A 21642-nucleotide genomic window follows, 5' to 3' on the forward strand; every position below is an offset into this window, starting at 1 on the left:
GCAGGGTTGTTACAACCAATGAAGATTCCTGAATGGAAATGGGAAGAAGTTGGAATGGATTTTATCGTAGGCTTGCCCCGCACCCAAGGAGGTTATGATTCAATATGGGTAATAGTGGATCGACTCACCAAGGTTGCTCACTTTCTACCAGTTAAGACTACCTATACAGGTGCAAGGTTAGCAGAGTTGTACATGGAAAGAATAGTGTGCTTACATGGTGTTCCCAAGAAAATTGTGTCGGATAGAGGCACTCAGTTTACATCGCAATTCTGGCAGAAAGTACATAGATCTTTGGAGACAAAGTTGAATTTCAGTTCTGCTTACCACCCGCAAACTGATGGACAGACTGAAAGGATCAACTAGATTTTGGAAGATATGTTGAGAGCTTGTGCACTATAGTATGGTAATAGTTGGCATAAGAGTCTGTCGTACGCAGAGTTCTCGTACAACAATAGTTACCAGAAGAGTCTCAAGATGGCACCTTTTGAGGCGCTGTATGGACATAAATGTAGAACGCCCCTGTTCTGGAATCAGACTGGTGAAACTCAAGTGTTTGGACCCGATGTCCTTAGAGACATGGAAGAACAAGTGAGAATGATTAGAGACAACTTGAGAGTGGCTCAGTCCTGACAGAAGAGTTACGCTGATACTCGCAGAAGAGAGCTGACTTTTGAAGTTGGTGATTATGTGTACCTGAAGGTGTCACCAATGAGAAGTGTGAGAAGATTCAATATGAAGGGTAAGCTAGCACCGAGGTATATTAGACCTTTCCGGATTATAGAGAGACATGGAGAAGTGGCCTATCAATTGGAACTGCCTGAAAGTTTGTCAGGTGTGCATGATATGTTCCATGTTTCTCAATTGAAAAAGTGTTTGAGAGTACCAAAAGAGTAGATTCCTTTGGAAGAGCTTACTGTTAAGGAAGATCTTACATATGAAGAGTATCTGATAAAGATCTTGGAAACTGCAAAAAGAGTTACAAGAAGCCGAACTATAAAGATGTGCAAGGTGTAGTGGAATCGGTATACAGAGGATGAGGCTACATGGGAAAGAGAAGAGGATCTGAGAAAGTCTTATCCCCAACTGTTTGGGTAAGCAATCACCCAAATCTCGAGGACGAGATTCATCTTAAGAGGGGTAGAATTGTAACACCCAAAAATTTCAGTCTTTTGAAATAAGAAAAAATTGATTTAATAATGCAATTATATGTGCATTTTCAAAATTTAGGAAATAATATTTTTATGAAATTAAAATAAATATAAGGATAGAAACATGTTGATGCATTCATGCTGCTGCACATTTGTTTTTGTAATGATTAGCTTTGACTAAAGTTTGAATTGAATTCAAATTCAATTTGAAAATCATTTGGAAAATTTATTTGGAAAAAGATGAAGGAAATATTTTCCCTCCCTTTCTCTTCCTCACTTTCGGCCCGGTTGGTCTTTTCTCCCCGCCGGCCCGTTCGCTCCTTTCCTCTTCCCCCTCCTACCATTCTTGGGCCGGCCCAGCTCGGCCAGGCAACTGCCGCCGTGCCCTTCCCTCTCCGTAGCCGCTGATGACCCAGGCCCACACGTCAGAGCCTCCCCCCACCTCCCGCAACCGTAGAGCCGGTTAAGCCGGTCAAGCCACAACCGCCGCACGCCCGCTCCTCATGCGCCTCAACAAAAGGGTGCCAAACCCCGCCGCCCTCCCTGCTGTTCGTCCCCGCTCCATTTTCCTGTTCACCCGAGCCCGAGGAAGCCGAAACTACCACGCCGGGATCCGCCATCCGCCTCCACGTGGTTCGCCGTCTCTGAGCCGCCGTCGACATCGGTTTTCTTCGCTGTGAGCTTCGCCGTTCTCCCCTCTCTCTCTCCCTGTGCAGTTTATTTCTTGTTTCATGGCTTCTAGAGCCCGTTTTGCATGCGCCCGATAGCTTCATGCCGCCGGCCATGGTGACCGCCGCCTCGGCCGCGTCCTCCGGCCGCCGTATCGGCCTGGCCGAGATCCCCTGCTCCCCCTTTTTCTCCCGGTGCCTTCGGTTCTTCGAATCGTGGCCCGTAGGCCTTGTTTCCCGCACGCCGGCGAGCTTTCGCTGCCGTCCATGGCTCAGCCGCATCGGAGTTACTGTTCCAGCCGGCGCCTCCCTTTCTCTCTCTTCCCCTCACTAATCCGGGCCCTCCATCATTTGAACAACGGCTCACAATAGCCAATACCCGTTCGCGTGTAAATTTGCTAAAGAGACCCCCAGGATTTGTTTTATTGAACTCGCCGTCCCTAGCACAATTTCTAGAGTACGCTTTCTCATTTTGAAAACGTAAAGTATATTGTTTTAGTCCAAAATACATTTTCAGTATTTACAGAAATGCCACTAATTTGTTTTGCTCATAAAAACTTCGTTTTAGCTCCGAATTGACCCGTTCAAATTGCGTTAGTTTCGTAATTTCATAATCTACGTGTTAGTACCGCTGTTAATCATGTTTGCAACTGTTAAATTTCATGGTTAGGTTTACTTAATAAATTGCTATAGGAAATCCCGTTTAAATCATAACTTTCGCGTATTAGCTCCGTTTTTCGTGAACTTCGCGTTGCCGTGATCGTAGCGAGACGTAGATTCTTTTCATAAACATTTTAATTTGTTTTCTATACTGCTGGTGTATTGTTCTAAATGTAGTATTGTTTGCTTTGCATGAATGCTCCTAGAATGTTGTATGTTGCTGTGTTGGTCGTGTTCAGACGGTGAGGAGAACGTTGGTGACCAGGAGTACTTTGACGACCAGCAGGATCAGCAGGAGTTGGCTAACCAAGGCAAGTATAGCATGGGCCCATCTTGATGTCCTATTCACTTTAATCATTCACTCATGTGCATGTGTCTAAATTTGATAACCATAAGGACATCCTAGTTATTTGATGACATGTTCCCTTGACTCCGTTGGGTTAATTGTATATGGGTAGATTGCTAGCGCTCTAACTAAACATGATCTATACAATGGTAAATGGTTCTATGGAACTAAAAGTAAAACATGCTTTATAACAACTGATCTATAGGGCAAAGGTGCAAATGACTTTTGATCATGTTGCTCTCGGCCCTCCATAAGGACTTATCTGTCGGCAAAAGCTGGGACTGACAGTGCAACCATGAGAGTCATATGGCTCTGACTTTAGCTCAGTAATAGGACCTTTTCTAGCTTGTTATAGGTTACCTTTATGGCGCAAAAGGGGCTTGCCACATTGGGTATCGGGCTGCCTCTGTTCCTATGTGTATAGCCGCGATGGATATGTGCCATAGGAAAGGGGGGTTCCTACATCTGCCTACCGAGGAAACCTAGCAGTCCTAACTTGTTAGAGAAACCTATGAAATGGCTTCATAGTGTACCCTGCCCGCTCACCTTGGCAGTGACATGGGAGTAATTAACCCGGGCATATGGGAATCATGACTTGCGGTGAATGTGCACCACCTCTGCAGAGGGTTACAAACTGTTATAACAGCCGTGCTCACGGTCACGAGTGGCTCGGAAAACTCATAGAATAAATGGTTACTCATTGTGGTTCATTTATGATGGTATACGATGATAATATGATGTAAATGATTCTGATATCTGATTATGTGGGTTTAAATGGGAGCTTAAGCATAACTTGATAATAAAATCTTGACTTACTAAAAGTGCTAACTATAGTAAACCAGTGTCATCCCTTTTTGAGCTTCATAACCCCATGTTATCTTGTTAAGTATGGGAAGTACTTACGCTTGTTTACTTTCTATATTTGGATAAAAATTCCAGATGGGTAACAGATGACAATGTGTAGGAGGAGTTTTCTGAGGATTATTAGGCTTGTGGTCAACCAGTTGACCTTCCCTATGATGGAGTTCCACGAGAGAGTTATCATTTTATCTTCCGCTGTGTTGTGTAAGACTATGTGTTGTTATTAATCGTGATGTAAGATACACTGTGAGGATACTTTTTATAATTTGTCAACTTGTGTGTGTGACTGATCCCTGGGCACACACTAGTTTTGTGCATTCAATTTTATCCTTAAAATTGGGTGTGACAACAATGGACCTCCCCCACCACAAGAACCAGGTTTCCACCCTGACGATGAGCCATTCACTCCTAATGTGGCCATTCCACGGTTCCCTGTTTTAGCTATTGTATGAAATATTTTCCAACATCTTTTGTTTTTTTTATGTTAATAAATAAGGGTAATTAGTTTAATATCATTGTTGCATGCATATATGTCGCAGACTATACCCCCAATAGATTGGCTACGAACATCACTTAGCTGGTTCTTTATCTCGGACATCGTCGAGAACACGGCATCTAATGCAAGTGGTCGGCTATGGACATGTGAACTCAGTTTTTTCATCCATGTGAGGGGTTCAAATCATCGGAACCATATCCACGGGACATGAATACAGAGACCGGACGTGATAAGCGCCCAATTAAGTGTCATGCGCATCTGTTTAGAGGCACTTCGACATATTTGCTATGATGTGCTTGATTTCTCGCACTTCAAGGCACTTGCTTTGAATGCTGGTGATATCCCCGTCCCGTAAGCAAGCGAATGGTTTGCGAGCTACAACCATGCGGATGTGGTAAAATGGTCACTTATACCTGAGTCATGGTTATTTATTGTTTATTATTGTAATAATATTCTCTAATTTTTTTTCTTTTATTCCGCATGCAGATTGTGCTACAAGACCTTACCTATGCTGCATGTGGCTTGTGGACCGTTCTAGACCAAGCTACGGAGCAACTCAGGTACGATTGGGACTTCTGCAATGGAAACCTCGGCCAGCTCACTATAGAAGGATGCCAGGACTGCATAAGGATTACTAACTGGGGTAGTGATCGTTCAGTAGGTTACATCTATGGCCGATCATTCTTTCGGTATTGTGAGACACGAGAGAGTGCACTCATACGGGCATTGGACTTCATCGATACAAGCAGATACATAATCCGTGACATCAATTACCATATATGGCTATAGAGGCATGTTTGTGTGCATGGCCCGATCCATCCCGGCAGTGATTTCGATAGTAATTAATGTTTATTTAGCTAGGTTTTCAAGGTCGTAGTTTAATTGGGTTCTAATTTTAATATGTACGGCTTTGTGTGTTTAATTATTATCATGCATGTAATTCGTGTAACATTTGTTGGGCAACTAGAAATATACATTCTGGTGTCGTATTGGTCTCAAAATTATTCTCAGGCGTGCATGTGCCACGTGTGAAGGAAACACCAAGTTTGGGATTTTCCAGAGATGGTTTGCTACTTTCTGAGGTTTAATTGAATTTCCTCGTGATGACACCTATTAATTATAGGTTGAACTGAGTCTACCCACGAAAAGATCCAGAATGGTGCTAAACTTTTACACAGGCTCTAATGTGCCCTAGGGATAAGAATTTTGTGGAGGTGGATGAAAAAAATCTATTGGGTCCAAGATGAAATTTACCCTCTTTTATGTCATTTAGCATAGAGAAAAATATAAAAAATAAAAAATGATCAGAAAAACCTAAGATCCCGTGTGGGGTCTTAATTTGGGTGTACATGCTTGTCAAAAAAATTTCAAGCCATTTTGACATAGGCGGAGTATACATGCTTCACAGAGGTACATTTGCCTTTTCATCGAACCATGACTATACATATAGGTTATCAAGGTTTTCTGTGGTTCATTGGCATTCCAGTATCATATTGGTCTCAAAATTATTCTCAGGCTTGCACGTGCCACGCGTGAAGGAAACACCAAGTTTTGGATTTTTCGGAGATGGTTTGCTACTTTCTGAGGTTTAATTGAATTTCCGCGCGACGACACCGTTTAATTATAGGTTGAACTGAGTCTACCCATGAAAAGATCCGGAATGGTGCCAAACTTTTACACAGGCTCTAACGTGCCCTAGGGATAAGAATTTTGTGGAGCTGGATGAAAAAATGTATTGGGTCCAAGATGAAATTCACCCTCTTTTGTCTCATTCGACATAGAAAAAAATATAATAAATAAAAAAATGATTAGAAAAAACTCAGATCCTATGTGGGGTCTTAATTTGGGTGTACATGCTTGTCAAAAAAATTCAAGCCATTTCAAAATAGGCGGAGTATACATGCTTCATAGAGGTGCATGTGCCCTTTTATCGAACCATGACTATACACATAGGTTATCAAGGTTTCTGTGGTTCATACGTATTTCGGTGTCGTATTGGTCTCAAACTTTTTCTTAGGCTTGCATGTGCCATTGCGAAGGAAACACCTAGTTTGGGATTTTTCGGAGATGGTTTGCTACTTTCTGAGGTTTAATTGAATTTCCACGCGACGACACCGATTAATTATAGGTTGAACTGAGTCTACCCACGAAAAGATCCAGAATGATGCCAAACTTTTACATAGGCTCTAATGTGCCCTAGGGATAAGAATTTTGTGGAGGTGGATGAAAAAAATCTATAGGGTCCAAGATGAAATTCACCCTCTTTTGTCTCATTCGGCACACAGAAAAATATAATAAATAAAAAAATGATTAGAAAAACCTAAGATCCTTTGTGAGATCTTAATTTAGGTGTACAAGCTTGCCAAAAAAATTTCAAACCATTTCGACATAGGAATATATATGCTTCTATTTATTCAGTATATAAAAGATTTTTTTTAATATATATAAACATCACTGTCGGTTTTAAAAAACTGGCAGTGATGAGAAGAAACCGACAGTGATGCTGGTTATCACTGTCGGTTTATTTTGAAAACTGGCAGTGATATACAAAAAATTAAAAAAATTGTGCCATCCCTCGGGCTTGAGCTCAGGTCTCAGGCTGTAGAGTTTAGAGACTTAACCGCTGCGCTAGTATAGGATGTGTGCCAAGGTTTATTTATTTATTCTTTTTGACATTTAGACCGCTTAATAAATTATAAAATGAAACCAAAAAATTGGGCTGCCCGAGATTCGAACACGGGTATCTAGGGCTAAGTTGCGGGGTCTTAACCTTTGAGCCAGTAGGAGGTATTCGAAAGAAGTGGAAAAGATAACTTACTTATGCTGGAACCGCTACACGGCAATCACTGCCGGTTTAAAGAATGGCCCGGCAATGATATTTCTACATCACTATCGATTTAGACTTACAATCGACAGTGATGTACCCCCATCACTGTCGGTTTATAATTAGAACCGGCAGTGATGAGGTCTGGTATAAAAGTCCGGCGCGGGTTGAAATTATCCAAATTTCAACCTCGCACCAACCGTTCCCAGCCCCACGCTCCTCTTCTTCGACACCGACGCCCGTGCACCGCCCCATGCCGGAGCACCCATCCACCGCCCCCCGCGCCGCCGTTCCTAGCCCCACGCTCCTCTTCTTCGATGCCAACGCCCATGCACCGCCCCATGCCGGAGCACCCGTCCACCGCCCCTCACACCGCCGTTCCCAGCCCCGCGCTGCTCTTCTTCGACGCCGACGCCCGTGCACCGCCCCACGCCGGAGCACTCCCCACGCCGTCCACCGCCCCACGTCGGAGCACTGCCAAGGCCTTCAGGAGCGTGCGGATAGATGCTTTCCCACCCCCACGGTGAGTGCATGGCTCACTGCCAGCTAAGTGTTTGATGAAATGCCCCACGGTTGTTGTCTTCCCAATAGCAGTCGATTCCTATTCGATTGAGTTACATGCTGTTACTCCTTGGTTTAGCAATCCTTGTATGTACATGTTGTTACATAAAACAGTTAGTTTTTCCCTGAAGAGATTATGCTACCTACTGATTTGTTGAGGACCTAGTAATCATGGCCCTAAACTGTTTAAGAACCATTGGTGTTATTTGCATGTTGTCGCAACAAGTTATTCCTTCGAGTCACATCTAAGTGACCTTTTGCGCTGTGTGCAGTCTAAGTATTTAAACATTGATCATCAACACCTCTTGACATAGTTAGATTGAATATGTGACAATGATATGAGCATATCTGTCTTAAATAGTAGTTGCATAATGTTATGATATCTCTGTACTTTGTAATTATTGCAAGCAATGGAAACTAGTAGTTAAAGGTACACGTTAATGACTGTGGATGTCTTATTTGTGACGGTAGGGAGTGTTCTGTTTGTGTAAGAGTTAGATAAGAATTTCTGCTCTTGCTTAAGCAATGATGGATTCTTGTCAAATGCGTACATATATAATCGCTATAGGTAGAGTGTTAATTGATTTTGATGGAATGCATAGCATGCTTAAAAAAGGTATCTATAGATGTTTGTTCCAGAAAAAAAAGTTAAAAACAACTTTTAAAATTGGCTCGGCAGCAGCAGCAAGTATGATTACTAAACCACATTGATCTTCGAATAATAAACAGTCCAATTATTGAGGTAATTTTTATCATGTCAAGGATAAAGAACATTAAATAGATTTAGTTTGGCCATATAACTTGAATAATAACTCTTGTTTAGTGAGTTACCATTACCACTTACCACATGCCTAATTTACTTAAATGTATAGGCAACCATGGCATGGTATGTAGTGCATGTTGGTCACATGCTTGGGATTTATCGAACCTGGGAAGATTGCTATGCTCAAGTCAATCGCTACCCTGATAATTTGCATAAAAAATACAACACAGAAGTTGAAGCTTTGAGGGCCTACTATAGTCATCCGGCCTACCTTGCAAACCATGGGCAACTGGCCTACTATGGTCCAATGAATGCAAACCATGGCCATCCGCTAGCATTGGAGATCGAAGAGAAGCCACCCGTCAGAGATGTGAAGATTAGGAGAATTACTCCTTGGTCTTGGAAAGATGTCATGTTTTTATTTATGGCTATGGTCATCGCTTTTCTTATTTTAAAGTTGATGTAGGCTTAGTTTCGTAGAACAATAGGTGGACATTGTTGTATGTGGTCAATCAAACAATGAATTTGTTCTAGGTGAACATATGTTATTATTTGACTTTGTTGTATGTAGACTTATTATTAGACTTTGCATTAAACATATTATATATATATATATATATATATATATGAACATATGCTATTAGTAGTTGTCCGCGGCCAAAACTAACCATGATCGTGTTACAGCCATGACTCTTCGTCGCTTGTTATCCCGTCGCTGAAGAACAGATCGGCAATAAGAAGCGGCTGATATCGCTGGGACGGGAGAGCCGCATGATCCAACAAATGGTGACGGTGTCAATCAGGTCGGTGAGAACAAGCAGCCATGGACCCCGTCTAGCCTGCTCGATCTGGGTCAAAATGACCAAGATGGCCAGGTAACTTTGGTATCATGTGACTATGTAGCCACACACGCTAATAAATTGAGAGGGTCATAGCTTACTTAGTGTCTCTAGAAGGAGCCTTCGCCGGCTGAGGAGCCAGAGGGTTCGGGTAGCAGGAAGGCCAGATCCAAGCGAGGCGTGTCAAAGATTCCTGTTGGTAGGAATGCACACTCGCACATTACTGAGTTCGATGAATTCAGGGATCCACTCTCACCGCCTATAGCTTTGACCAAATACAAGACTATCCTCGGGTTACTTGTTAGGGACTTCATCCCAATTAAGTATAGGAAGTGGATTGGGAAAGATGATGACCGGTGGAGGGTTCCCGAAAGCGAGAAGGATTACATATGGGATGTCAAGATCCCAGAGTATTTCACTTTCCTAGCCAAGTATGATAGGGAGTTAGTCAAGAAAAAAGCAAAAGAAATCATGGGGACATGCTTCAAGAATTTCAAGGGATATTGTACAAGAATTTTGTTCTCCAAAATAAAGAACCAGATCTCGATGGTGGACAGTTTAGCAAGCAGAAGGACTTTTGGCCGAATTTCAAGGAATACAGGTTATCCGAGGAGTACTTAGAACTGAGTAGGAAGAATAAGGAGAATTCGCAGAAAGCGACAAATCCTTATCATCTCGGCTCTCGTGGCTACGCCAAAAAGATGCCAGAATTTGAAGCAGAACTTCAAAAGATGGATCGCCTTGCTGAGGAAGGCGTTGAGGTTGAGACCGCCGATTGGGAGCCAAGATCGGTATTATACTGTATGGGGAGAAATGTATGGCACGCCGAGGACGGGAGCTTTAGCTCCTCAAATCAACCCATGAGTGAACTCATCCAGAGGATCTCCCAGGTAACTGAGGAGGTGACGCAAGGGACTCGCACTTCTAATAGGGAGAAAGACGTGCTCACCAAAGCACTCGAAACCAAGGAGCACCCTGGTCGCACTAGAGGAACCGGTGTTGTTCCTTGGAAACTAGCATTCCTCCAAGAATCTAACACTTACCGAAGCCGCTCAAGGGGTAGAGCAGAACAGGAGGCAGAGTATTTGAAGAGACTAAAAGAGATGGAAGACAGAATGGAAGCACAGATTGAGGCGACCATTGAAGCACGGGTCGAGCAAATTTTGCTGTCCAAGGGGTCAGTAGTACCACAAAACCCTACTCATACTGCCTTTAGCCCACAGTTTAGGGGTCACAGCAGCTGCGGATCGACCCCGCTCGACGAAGAAGAGGCGAATGTGCCTCATCCGGTGGATGACATCACTGAACCCGTCAATGTCAGGTTGTACATCCATCAAGAATGGACAAAGGACAAGGTGGTGCACGGCCAGGCCTGGCCTGCGGGAGACGGGACAATTAATGGCCGCCTAATTCCACTGGGGGTACGCTCGCGTCACCATTGATAGAATACTTGGTAAGAAGTTTAACAAGATACCCATTGAGTACTCCGTAGCAGAAGACAGGCCGAAACTTGGTCAAAACAAGGGCTCTCAAGTGGCCTGGCGCAAGCGCTTCATTAAGCTTGACCATCAATTGTCCTTTGATGATGAGGATGATTGCGAGTCTTCGTCCACCCGCGATGATCACTCACCATCTCCCAACAGAGATCACTCCCCTCCTCATCCGGAGCCATCACCCTTGAGAAGACAGAGGTCTCCTTCTATTCCTCCTCGTCCGACTCCATCTTCATCAGCCCTGAGAAAAGAGACTCCTCCTCCTCCTCCTCCCCCTCCTCCTCCATCTTCATCAGCGCCGGAAAAATAGAATTCTCGTCCTCCTCCTCGTCCTCGTCCTCCTCCTCCACCTCAGCCCAAAACAAGATCAAGGACATCCTCGCAGTCGCAGAAAAGTTCCTTGGATTTGGTCGCTAATGCTCCCAAAGTGGACAAATAGAAAAGAAAAAGGCCGTTCAGTGGCAGCGTTACCACCTTGATGAAAGAAAAATTTATAGCACACATCTCGAAGGAAGATTATGTTAGTTTCTTCAATCTTTGTGCCTCACTGCCTTCGTATTTGTTGAAGTCTGAATTCGAAAGGCAAACACAGAATAAATATGCAACAACAAGAGACAAAGAAATACATAATAAAGATTTAAGAAATATACAGAAGTACGTCGAAGACAACCCAGGATTAACTATGGAAGAGGCCGCGACCATCTATTTTGATGTACAAGGGACGACAACACCGGCAATGAGGAGTATAAAAATCAGGCAACATATATGTGCCAGTTGCATGAATATTACATGGCTCAAGCAATAGAGACAGACGACTTTGGTTTTGAGGTTATTATCCGTTCGCCACATGTTTTCCATTATCATGAAGAAGAGAAGTTCGATGTCGAGTGGGAGTGCTTGTTTCAGCTATACCAGAAATGCTCTCTCGATGTTCAAATGTTGATGCTGTGGACTATGTAAGTACCCTACACGCACGATATTATAATTAACTACTCTCTCGAGACAAATTGTTAACTTTTGAGCACTTCTTATGATTTTATGTAGGTGTATAGCAAAATTTTGCATTCTAAAAAGCAAATGGGATTACATAGGCTTCTTGGACCCCTTGCGAGTCAATGAGAGGACATGTCTAGGCCTCTATGGATGTGACGTGGAAGACCTAAAATAGAGATTGATTGTTGATTTCTACGAATTCACGATGAAGAAGAAAACCCACATACTTCTAGCCTAGAACTGCGAGTATGTATTCTCGGCTTTTAATTTTATGCTTCTTTTTTTGTTAAGATTATTCGATAATTAGGATTCTGTGATTGTAGCAACCATTTCATCTTCATTTGTGTCAATCTTGCCAAAAATCTGATCGAGGTGTTGGACTCGAAGAAAAAACTATTTCATCATCTGGATGCACTGGTGGCAGTGCTGAATTAGTAAGCGATCCTAATAACATATTATTTTCTAATCACACATACCGCTTTCTAATGTTTCTCCCTTTAATGTTGCTCAGTGTCCGAAGAAGACATATCGGTGGGATGCCAGTCCCATTCAAGGTTGTCGAAATAGAGGGGAAGTACCTGTCACAGCCGATGGGAAACAATGAATGCGGGTTTTATATAATGTGGGCAATGCTTCGCTACATCGGCAGGAAATCAAAAGAAGCCGATAAGTTGGTGTGTATAATCCCTATTTCATTTATATCTGTTAATAATTCAATAAAATGATTTAATATTCCTCTTTGGATATCATCTTTTTTGAACGACAGCGCAAGAAATATAACCACCAAAGGCTGTTAGACATGGAGATCGTCGCACTGCAATCGGAGGTCGCAAAATTCATCTTAGCCGAGGTATTGGAAAAAGATGGAGTATTTTCCATTGCACAATCCGTGAGGTACAAGTACCAGTATGGCCCAGGGCGGCTCGTCAGATTATTGTAAGAAGTCCGAGAAGCATTGCACAATCTATGAAGTCCGAGAACAATTTTTTTAGGGATCGAGATCTGGATAAGAACATTTGAACTGTAACCGTAACATTTGTAATGTTTAATATTGATGGACATGTCGTCTACGTAGCGTATATAAAGTGAAACCCGATTCCAAGAAAAAATAGAAATTAAAATTAATTATAAAACAATAAAATGCGAATGGGCCATCACTGCCGGTTAGCCACGAACCGACAGTGCTGTCTTGCAAAACACTACTGGTTATCAACAAACCAACAGTGTTGTCTTGTAAAACACTGCCGGCTTGAGCCATGAACCGACAGTGTTGTCTAGATCAACACTGCCGGCTTGAGCCATGAACCGACAGTGTAGGCTTGCTCAACACTGTTGGCTTGAGCCAAGAACCGACACTCTTGAAGCAACCATCACTATCGGTTACGACTACAAACCGGCAGTGTTGTTCAACTAGACACTGTCGGGTGGAGCCAGAAACCGACACTGTTTCCTGCAGATCAGTGTCAGTTTTTAAGAACCGACAGTGATGTCAACCCCTCATCACTGCCGGTATGCCACTGTCGGTTCAAAATCCGACAGTGAAGGGGGTTTTTGAACCGACAGTGATGTCCAGATCTGGGGTAGTGAAGTGCTGCCTCCCCTTCCGCCACGGGCGAGGTGGATGAGGTGAGATTCAATATTTTAACTCATAAATAATCTTAAATGAGAAAAATTTTCAACTACAAAGTTTTAGATCTCGTCGAGCACGGCAACTTTGATATAGGATATTTCTCAAGGTCATTTGAAAATTGAAATCTAAGTATATATATCTGGGCCCTTATGATCTCGAATAAAAATGTCATCAAGTATGAAGTTCTAGATCTCATAAGCTCTATAATTTTGATATAAATTTTGTCTTCATCCGACTTTATTTATAAAAAGTTATGAATTTATTTATGCTCTAGCTATTTTTAAGGGCGGATGGCTTAATTAGTCATCCGCCTTTGGAAATACATTTCTAGGGGCAGTTGACTTACGTCAACTGTCCCTGTAAATCACCTATTTTTCGAGACAATTGGCATAAACAACCATCCTTAAAAATCGTATTTTCCAGAAACGGTTCTCTTAAACAAAATGTCCTTAAAAATAGATATATTTTTAGTGACAGTTTCCTTCATTAGAAATAGATTATTTATAGAGGTGGTTTATAAGCTACGATGCTTCCTTGGATTGTTACAAACGGTTTGCTAAGTAAAGCGTCCTCGAAAGAAATAACAGCATCGGTAAAAAAATATTTATGTACTAGTGTGAAAAAATACAAATGATTATGTTCTGAATAAATGATACAATAAGTAGCGTAAGAGTTTGGACTTAGCATCATTCTAATAAAAATATACTAGCAATTAATAAGATAAAGAAATTGAACCAGTGGATCGTACGATATAATATGCGACTATAGTAAAAGCACCGCACAAATTACAAGCCCGTCTTAATTAATTGTTATATTCGCTACTGGTTGCTGCCGGAATCTGATCTTCAGCATGTCTCCCATCATGGGCAATGCGATAATGGTTTGCAGTCTTTTTCTTTGGAGTAGTTTAATGGTCCCGTTGGCTTCGCTGAAAAAAGAAACCGAAACACTGTTCCGGCTGATTTACTGTGAGAGAAAAATACTGTTCTGACTAAAAAAACAAGCTGAAAAAGACGGATTATAAGAGAAGCGAACAGAACCAATATTGCGGTGAATGTTTTTTACACGTTTACCTTCCGAAGATAACTTAAAAATTTTTACTTTACACTTTCACACATAGCATATGCAGCGTATACACTTTGAACAGGGCTTTTCATGAGAGGCTTCTCCGAATGAGCCAAGCCACCTTTCTGACTCCTGTATTTTCTTTACTGAAAAACAACTCCATCTCTAAAACGTTTAGTCGGAGGCCTACCAAACATGCCTTTGAGGTTGCCTTTGAGGTCGATGTTTGACGGATGGAACTGGTACATGCTGGACATTCAAGTGGAGGTGGATGTATGAGGTCGCCGTAGTGAGTCTCAGTTTCACCGCTGTCTCACTCCGGGTCTCAGATAATGTGCACTAGCCGCACGTGCCGTCCGGAGTGCACGCGCACTGGCACTTTTCTTGCGCCCACTTCTTCCGGCCCTTCTCTGGGCGCTCTCATGCATGGTGGATTGAATTGATGTTGTTATTTCCTGCACCTCATGCTTACATATATGATATAAATAATGTAAGCACCTATACTAGCTAGCACCACGAGCGGGAGTCGTGAGTGGAAGCAGTTAAAATAGACAAAGCACACTAAACTTGATCCTCGATCGTTAGCTAGTGTCTCCGCAGATTTATAATTCGCACGTTTCTTTCGTAGATAGATTGAACATTGAAGAAACTAGAAATAACGTACTGGCATATAGGCATTAGTAGCACTAAACCGGGGTCATTTGCACTGCTTGTAAAACCCATTTATTTCATTGTTGGTTTGAAAATTGTCACTTCGTTTGGTATTAATTATGAACCAGCAGTGACATTACTACAGAATTAGATATCATTATGAACCAACAGTGACATTACTACAGAATTAGATATCATTGCCGGCCTCATCACTAAACCGACAGTGATAGCCCATCACTACTAGTATTTGAAATCATTTACTACTTCAAAATGCTATTTGAAATAAAATTTTGAAATTGTCGAAAAACTTTGATATCTCTTTTTAATCTCTGGCTAAAACTTGTAACTGGTCTTTCTCCCTCGTACGAACTTTAAATTTAAGGTTTTTTTCTAAAAATTTCTAAAACCATGCCCTATCAATTTATTGTGTTCTTACGGCTATTATTTTATCCATCTTTTCATGTGATTGTGTTTTATCTATTTGAATTTTGAGATTTCAAAAAATGGCAACTTCAAACGTTATTTTAGAACACTAAATGATTTCAGCTGAAAAAGTTATGAACATAGAAGTTGTAGAACTTATCAAGATCTACAACTTTTATTTTGGTCATTTCTTCATTCGATAAAGTGGTAGTAACATTGTTCACAAATGTTACGTATCCCTCTTAAGAGGGATACGTAACATTTGTGAACAATATTACTACCACTATGTCGGATAAATAAATGATCAAATGACCAAAATAAAAATTGTAGATCTCGGAAAGTTATGGAACTCTATAGTTGACAATTTTTTTATTTGAAATCATCTTGTCAAGTAAAACTACGTTTGAATTTATAAAATTTAAAATTCTAATTTTATAAACGACCTTGGATAGAGAAACTACCAAAACTAATGTTGTAGATTTCGAAAAGTTATGAAACTTTGTAGTTGACAACTTTTTGATTTGAAATCGTCTTGTCAAGGAAAACTACGTTTGAATTTCCAAAAAAATGAAATTTAAATTTTTTAAACGATCTCGGATGGACAAACATCAAAAACAAAAATTGTAGATCTCAACAAGTTATGAAATTTTGTAGTTGATAATTTTTTTATTTGAAATCAGCTTATCATAGAAAACTACGTTTGAATTTCTCAAATTTGAAATTCAAATTTTGTAAATGACCTCGGATGGAGAAACTATCAAAATGAAAGTTGTAGATCTCGAAAAGTTATAAAACTTTATAGTTGACAACTTTTTTATTTGAATTTGTTTAGGGTCCTAAATACTCATTTTAAAATCAGATGAACATAAAATGGCTTGAACGAAAATCTGATTTGGACCCAACCAGTTTGCAGGTGGAGTGGTTAGGCACCGAAGATGCGAAGCAGGACGTCAAGGGTTCGAGCACCAGTGGCCGCGAAGCGTGCGTTTTTCGTGCGAAAAATCTTGTGACTTGTGACTTACGACCGTGTGGCTGTCCAGTGAGACCTCTCCCGATATTAAAATATTTTTTTAATTTTCCAGTGTATTTTTTTGGCTTTCCAAATCACTGCCAGTTCACATCAGTGTCGGTTTATAAGAACCGACAGTGATGTTAACCCCATCACTACCGGTATGTTACAGTTGGTTCAAAATCCAGCAGTGAAAGGGATTTTTGAACTGACAGTGATGTGAAGATCTATGGTAGTGTGATGATATAGAGTACATCACTAGGAGTTGTAGCTTATTATTAAGGGCCAGATATGAGTGTGTGATCCATAGGACACACGGATGCCGCTCCATTTTCCCTAATTACATGCTCGTGCCTCACGTTTATTTTGGCGATAGTTCGGTATATATCACACCCTGGATAATGCAGAGTCTCATGAGTTGAAAAGCGCGCATTATATATGTTTTTATGAGCACTTGAACTACTTGACCAGCAGAAAGAGCCACGCATTATATTGGAGATAGATAGGCGCATGCCCAGATTGCATGCAAGCCGGTGGACGTCTTTGTCCGCTTGGAATCGATCATGTCACCTTCGGTTGAAGCACGCGGGCACGGGACCCACGTACGTCTCAGCATTCTGTTTTTTTTATGCTTCTATGTAACAAGAACACTACTCCTACAGTTGAGTGAAATGGGTGCGTGTCCACGTTGAAGTATATAAAACGGGTCTGGACCCGCGAGATTCTGGCAGCGGCCGGTCGCCACGGCGGTCGGCGTCCACCGCATGCACCGGTGGCGTGATGCGCTCACTGATTCACTTCAATGTTTTCCACAAGTTTTGATACTCTTATTATCTTTCTTTGCGATGGCGTTTTGGCAAGGTATGGAATGGAATCATATACTACGCACATCATCGTTGCAGTTGCACGCACCGTAAATATGATGGTGTTTAAATCCCCAAAGTTTAGAGGTGTCACGTTAGGTATTATATGGGGTATCATATAAGAGTGTTCGGACAATACTAATGAAATAAATTACACAAGTCCTCAGTAATCCGCGAGACAAATTTATTAAACTTAATTAATCCATCATTAGCACATATTTACTGCATCACCACATTGTCCGATCATGGACTAATTAGGCTTAAAAATTCGTCTCGCAAAGTAATCGTAATCTGTGTAATTAGTTATTTTTTAGTCTATATTTAATACTCTATGCATATATCAAACACACGATAGGATAGCGACTAAGTTTTAGGGAAAGAATTATGTATGGCGGATTCGGAAGCAAATGAACAGTAGGCGTGATTCGTCGTCGTCGTTTCTCCCGTCCGGCGCGGTGTGCCGACCTGCAGCTCCTATTTCAGCCAGCCAGCGCTGCATGCTCTTATCCGGCCGCCACAGATTGTAGCAAGCAAGAGGACAAAGAAAACACGTGTGCTGTTCCCCAGCCATCTTGCTTGTATATATAGTAGGGGAAAAAGAGTATATAGGTATAGTATATTCAGTAGCCAGCTATAAAATAAGTTATTTTATAGCCACCTCTATTTACGATAATTTTATATACTGATTTACGATAATATTAATACATATTTACGATAGTTGGGTTACTATGATAAATAGGGATATTTATCATAACGTTATAGTAAACCACTTAGTAAGTAGTTACTATAATCTCGTAAATTATCATAGTAATTATCGTAACTCAAAGTGACTATAGAATAAGTTATTTTATAGTCAACTACATGGTAGTTATATATAGTTATATATATATATATATATATATATATATATATATATATATATATATATATATATATATAATGTGTACAGGGACGTGCAATGTTGGAGTATTTGTAAGGTCGTCCGCGTCTTGTCGCCTTTCAGTTAATATCATCAGCTAGCGGCAAATCAGAAAACACCACCGTCTCTGTCGCAGACCTGAGGAGGAGAATTCGTGGTTTAATTTCCTTTGTTCTATGACTTTCGCGCATGCGTGCGTACGTCCAGAAATTGCTCATAAGGAATTTGTCTACGAATTAACACACGGGAATAATTAAACTGATGCTTCATTTCGAATATTTCGCATAATAAATATACATACACAGAATGTTGAGGGACGCGTGGTTGGGCATCAGTAAAGCCATGCGGCAAAATCAATGTTTTAAATCACCGGCTATGCCTCTTGGCTGCTGGGCTTCTGAACAGCTAAACACAGCTATAGTAGGAGATAGCTGCAGCTATGTTATTTAGCTGTTTTTGTAAAAAAAAAGAAAGGAAAAAGACATGACCTTGGCATAACTTCATAACTATTACCAATTGATACATAACCAGTTCAAAGGAGTACATTACAGGTTCATAGGAGTACATTACATCACAAACTAAGTGGAACAGAATATTGAAACATCAGTTTCACAAAAGTACAACATTGTAGAATAAAGACAACAAGAGTTCTGGTCTTCTGGATAGTGGATACTAAATTACTAATATGACTATGAGGCAATATTGCAATCTTCATTTCTTCTAGTCGTCACTCATCAGACTCAGAGACATAGGGTGAGGGAGAGGGAGACTTATCAGAGTCAGTAGTCTGCATTGGAATACCATTATCACAATCTTCTGAGTCGGATGATGAAGCTTCGGCTGCACTGGACCATTTCTCATCAAAGACTGCAGGCTCCTGACTTTCCTCTTCTTAGGGCGCACAGGTCTTTTCCTTTTAGCTTGTGTTTGTGCTTCTGCTTCCGCTTGTTGTGGTGTGTGTTGCTGTGATTCTTGTGCACATTGTTGTTCCATTTCACTTGGCAAAGGCATAATACTAGTAATGAATTCATTATCACCATCTGCCACAACATCATCTACTTCCTTCTCCAAGGGATCTCTATCTTTCTTATGTCTCTTATTCCTTAACTTAGAGTTAAATTTAACAAACACAAGATCTCTCATCCTTTCATGAAGTAGCCTATTGCGCTTTTTTGTATGAACCTATGAGTCAAGTAGTGAACACAAGGCTGCAGGTCAGATTTAAATTCCATGAAGAAACATTATAATTAAAAAAAGATAGCATGCACACAAGGCTGCATGTCACAAATTTCTTTTTACCTGTTCAAATACTGACTAGTTCCTCTCACAAGCTGAGGAACTGCAGGTCAGACTCAGAATTCTTGCTGCCAATTTTCTAAGATTTGGTGTGCTTGTGCCATGGTTCAGCCACCATTTTGCTGCATAAACATTAAACAAGTTACAACAAAAATATGATATTCAGCAATAAAATTAAGTTCACATGTTCAGTTGTTCACCTGGATTGAAATTCTTGTTCTTTCGCTGCCTTGTGGCAATTTCAGATCCAAAATTATCTTGCTGAATTTGATACATGTTGAGTTCTTCAAATATCTTGTCTTAGGTTTCTTCATCATCAACCATCTTTGAAATACAGGAAATCACACCTGCTCTAAATGATACATCTTTCTCGATCTCTAACTTATTTGGGTAATAGCAGTGGGGGTTCAAATAGTAACCAGCTAGGTGTAGTGGAGTTTTGAGCTTGTTGTCCCATCTTTTATCAATGATTTCCCAAACCTCTTTGAAGCAGCTGTTATCATTGTCAAACCTCCCAGAAATTTCCTTCTTTGCCCCAAGCATTAATCCATGGAAGAATCCCATTGATGGTACATCGTTGTCCATTCTTCTCGACACATTAGCCAATGGCTCAAATAAATTAACTACAGTGTCAACATTTTTCCAAAAGGTTTGAGACCTGACCACTTTGTTGGCTTTGTTCCCCTTGGCCTGCTTCAAGTAACCCAATTCTTCTATCTCATCTGATTTAAACAGCTGCATCAACTCTTTTTGGCCGTCCAGCAAGCTTTTGAGATTCAAATAAGCAGTGGCAAATCGTGTAACCCCAGAGCAAACCAAATCTTTCTTAAGAAAATTTCTCATCAAATCCAACACCCTAGTATGAGCATACAAGAACACAATCACTTGTCTTGCACTAGCAATTGTTTCCTCAACTGTTCTAAGCTTCCCAATATCCTCCAGCATGAGATCCAAGCAATGAGCAGTACATCCATTCCAAAATATTGAAGGTCTTTTTCCTGTCAATAGCCTTGTTGTAGTTGTATTGACACTGGCATTATCAGTCACCACTTGGACAACATGTTGTTCCCCTATCTCTTCTATGTATCTGTCCACAAGGTCAAAGATATATTTGTCATCTTTCCTATCACCTGAGCAGTCCACTGAGTCTAAGAAGAGTACCCCATGAGCACTATGCACAACTAAATTCATCACTCCCCTACCCTTCCTATCTATCCATGCATCTGTCATGATTGAACAACCTATGAGCTCCCATGCCTCCTTATGCTCCTTGAATCCGTCCAACACCTTTTCCTTCCTTTTCTGCAAGAATGGTCCACTCATCTCATAGGGACTGGGCCCTCTTAGACCTCTACCAAATTGTTCAATGGCCTCTAACATATTAGCAAAGCTAGGAAGGCTGACTGTGTTGTGTGGAATGCTAGCTTCATAGAACCACTGACATATGTAATCACAGGTTCGATCCCTCCTCTCTTCTCTTTTCTAGGTTGTCAATGTTGTTTGAACCTTGTTGCTTAGCTTGGTCTTAGCAGACTCCTCTATAGTAGGTGGCTTGTAGTACTTGTGAATAGAACCACTTGTACTACAGATCTAGAGCTACTAGATCCTTTTGTTTCCTTTGGCTTCACCACAAGAACAACATTGCCATGTTTAGAATCTTCACTACCACTTCCACAGTCTGAGTGATCTATGTCAACTTCAACTCTTTCCCTTTCCTTTTCTTTGGCTTTCTCTTCCTTTTCACTAGTCTTCTTCGTAATCAAAGCAAACATCTCTTGCTACACTTGAGGTGGAACTTTCAAGGACTTAGTAGTTTTGAATCCTTTAATCCCAACAAGCTGGTACTTTATCCTGGTAATTCCACCACTATAGAGCTTGTCACAATATTTGCACTTCAAATTTTGCTTCTTGGTTATGTCTGGGCAGTAACAATGAGACCATGCAGGGTCATCTGAGTTAATAGCATGTTGTGCACCTACTACTGGGGCAGAGGCGGTACTAGATGGATGACCTATGCAAATAGCAGACACAAAAGGCAACAAAATTAATATAGTTGCTTGAGTTCAGTACAAAACTTGAGTTAATATGGCAAACTATGCAAGATTGAACTATGATGAGCACTTGCTTTGTTAGA

General features: G+C 41.0%; 1 protein-coding gene and 1 pseudogene across 1 annotated transcript; both read right to left on the reverse strand.

The window, feature by feature from the left end:
- Nucleotides 1-18778: 18778 nt before the first annotated feature.
- LOC136503241 (uncharacterized) lies at nt 18779-20093 on the reverse strand (annotated as a pseudogene).
- Nucleotides 20094-20127: 34 nt separating this feature from the next.
- On the reverse strand, nt 20128-20888 carry LOC136503242 (uncharacterized). The gene is made up of 2 exons (XM_066498385.1): nt 20167-20888; nt 20128-20131 (listed from the first exon to the last, which is right to left on the reverse strand). The coding sequence occupies exons 1-2, from the start codon at nt 20886-20888 to the stop codon at nt 20128-20130; spliced, it is 726 nt and encodes a 241-aa protein (XP_066354482.1).
- Nucleotides 20889-21642: the final 754 nt, after the last annotated feature.

This window comes from Miscanthus floridulus, chromosome 14, assembly GCF_019320115.1.
Source record: "Miscanthus floridulus cultivar M001 chromosome 14, ASM1932011v1, whole genome shotgun sequence".
Classification (NCBI taxonomy): Eukaryota; Viridiplantae; Streptophyta; class Magnoliopsida; order Poales; family Poaceae; genus Miscanthus; species Miscanthus floridulus.

Excerpts from the sequence above, each read along its gene's own strand:
- LOC136503242 (XM_066498385.1), bottom strand. The coding sequence starts at position 20,888 with ATGTTAGAGGCCATTGAACAATTTGGTAGAGGTCTAAGAGGGCCCAGT.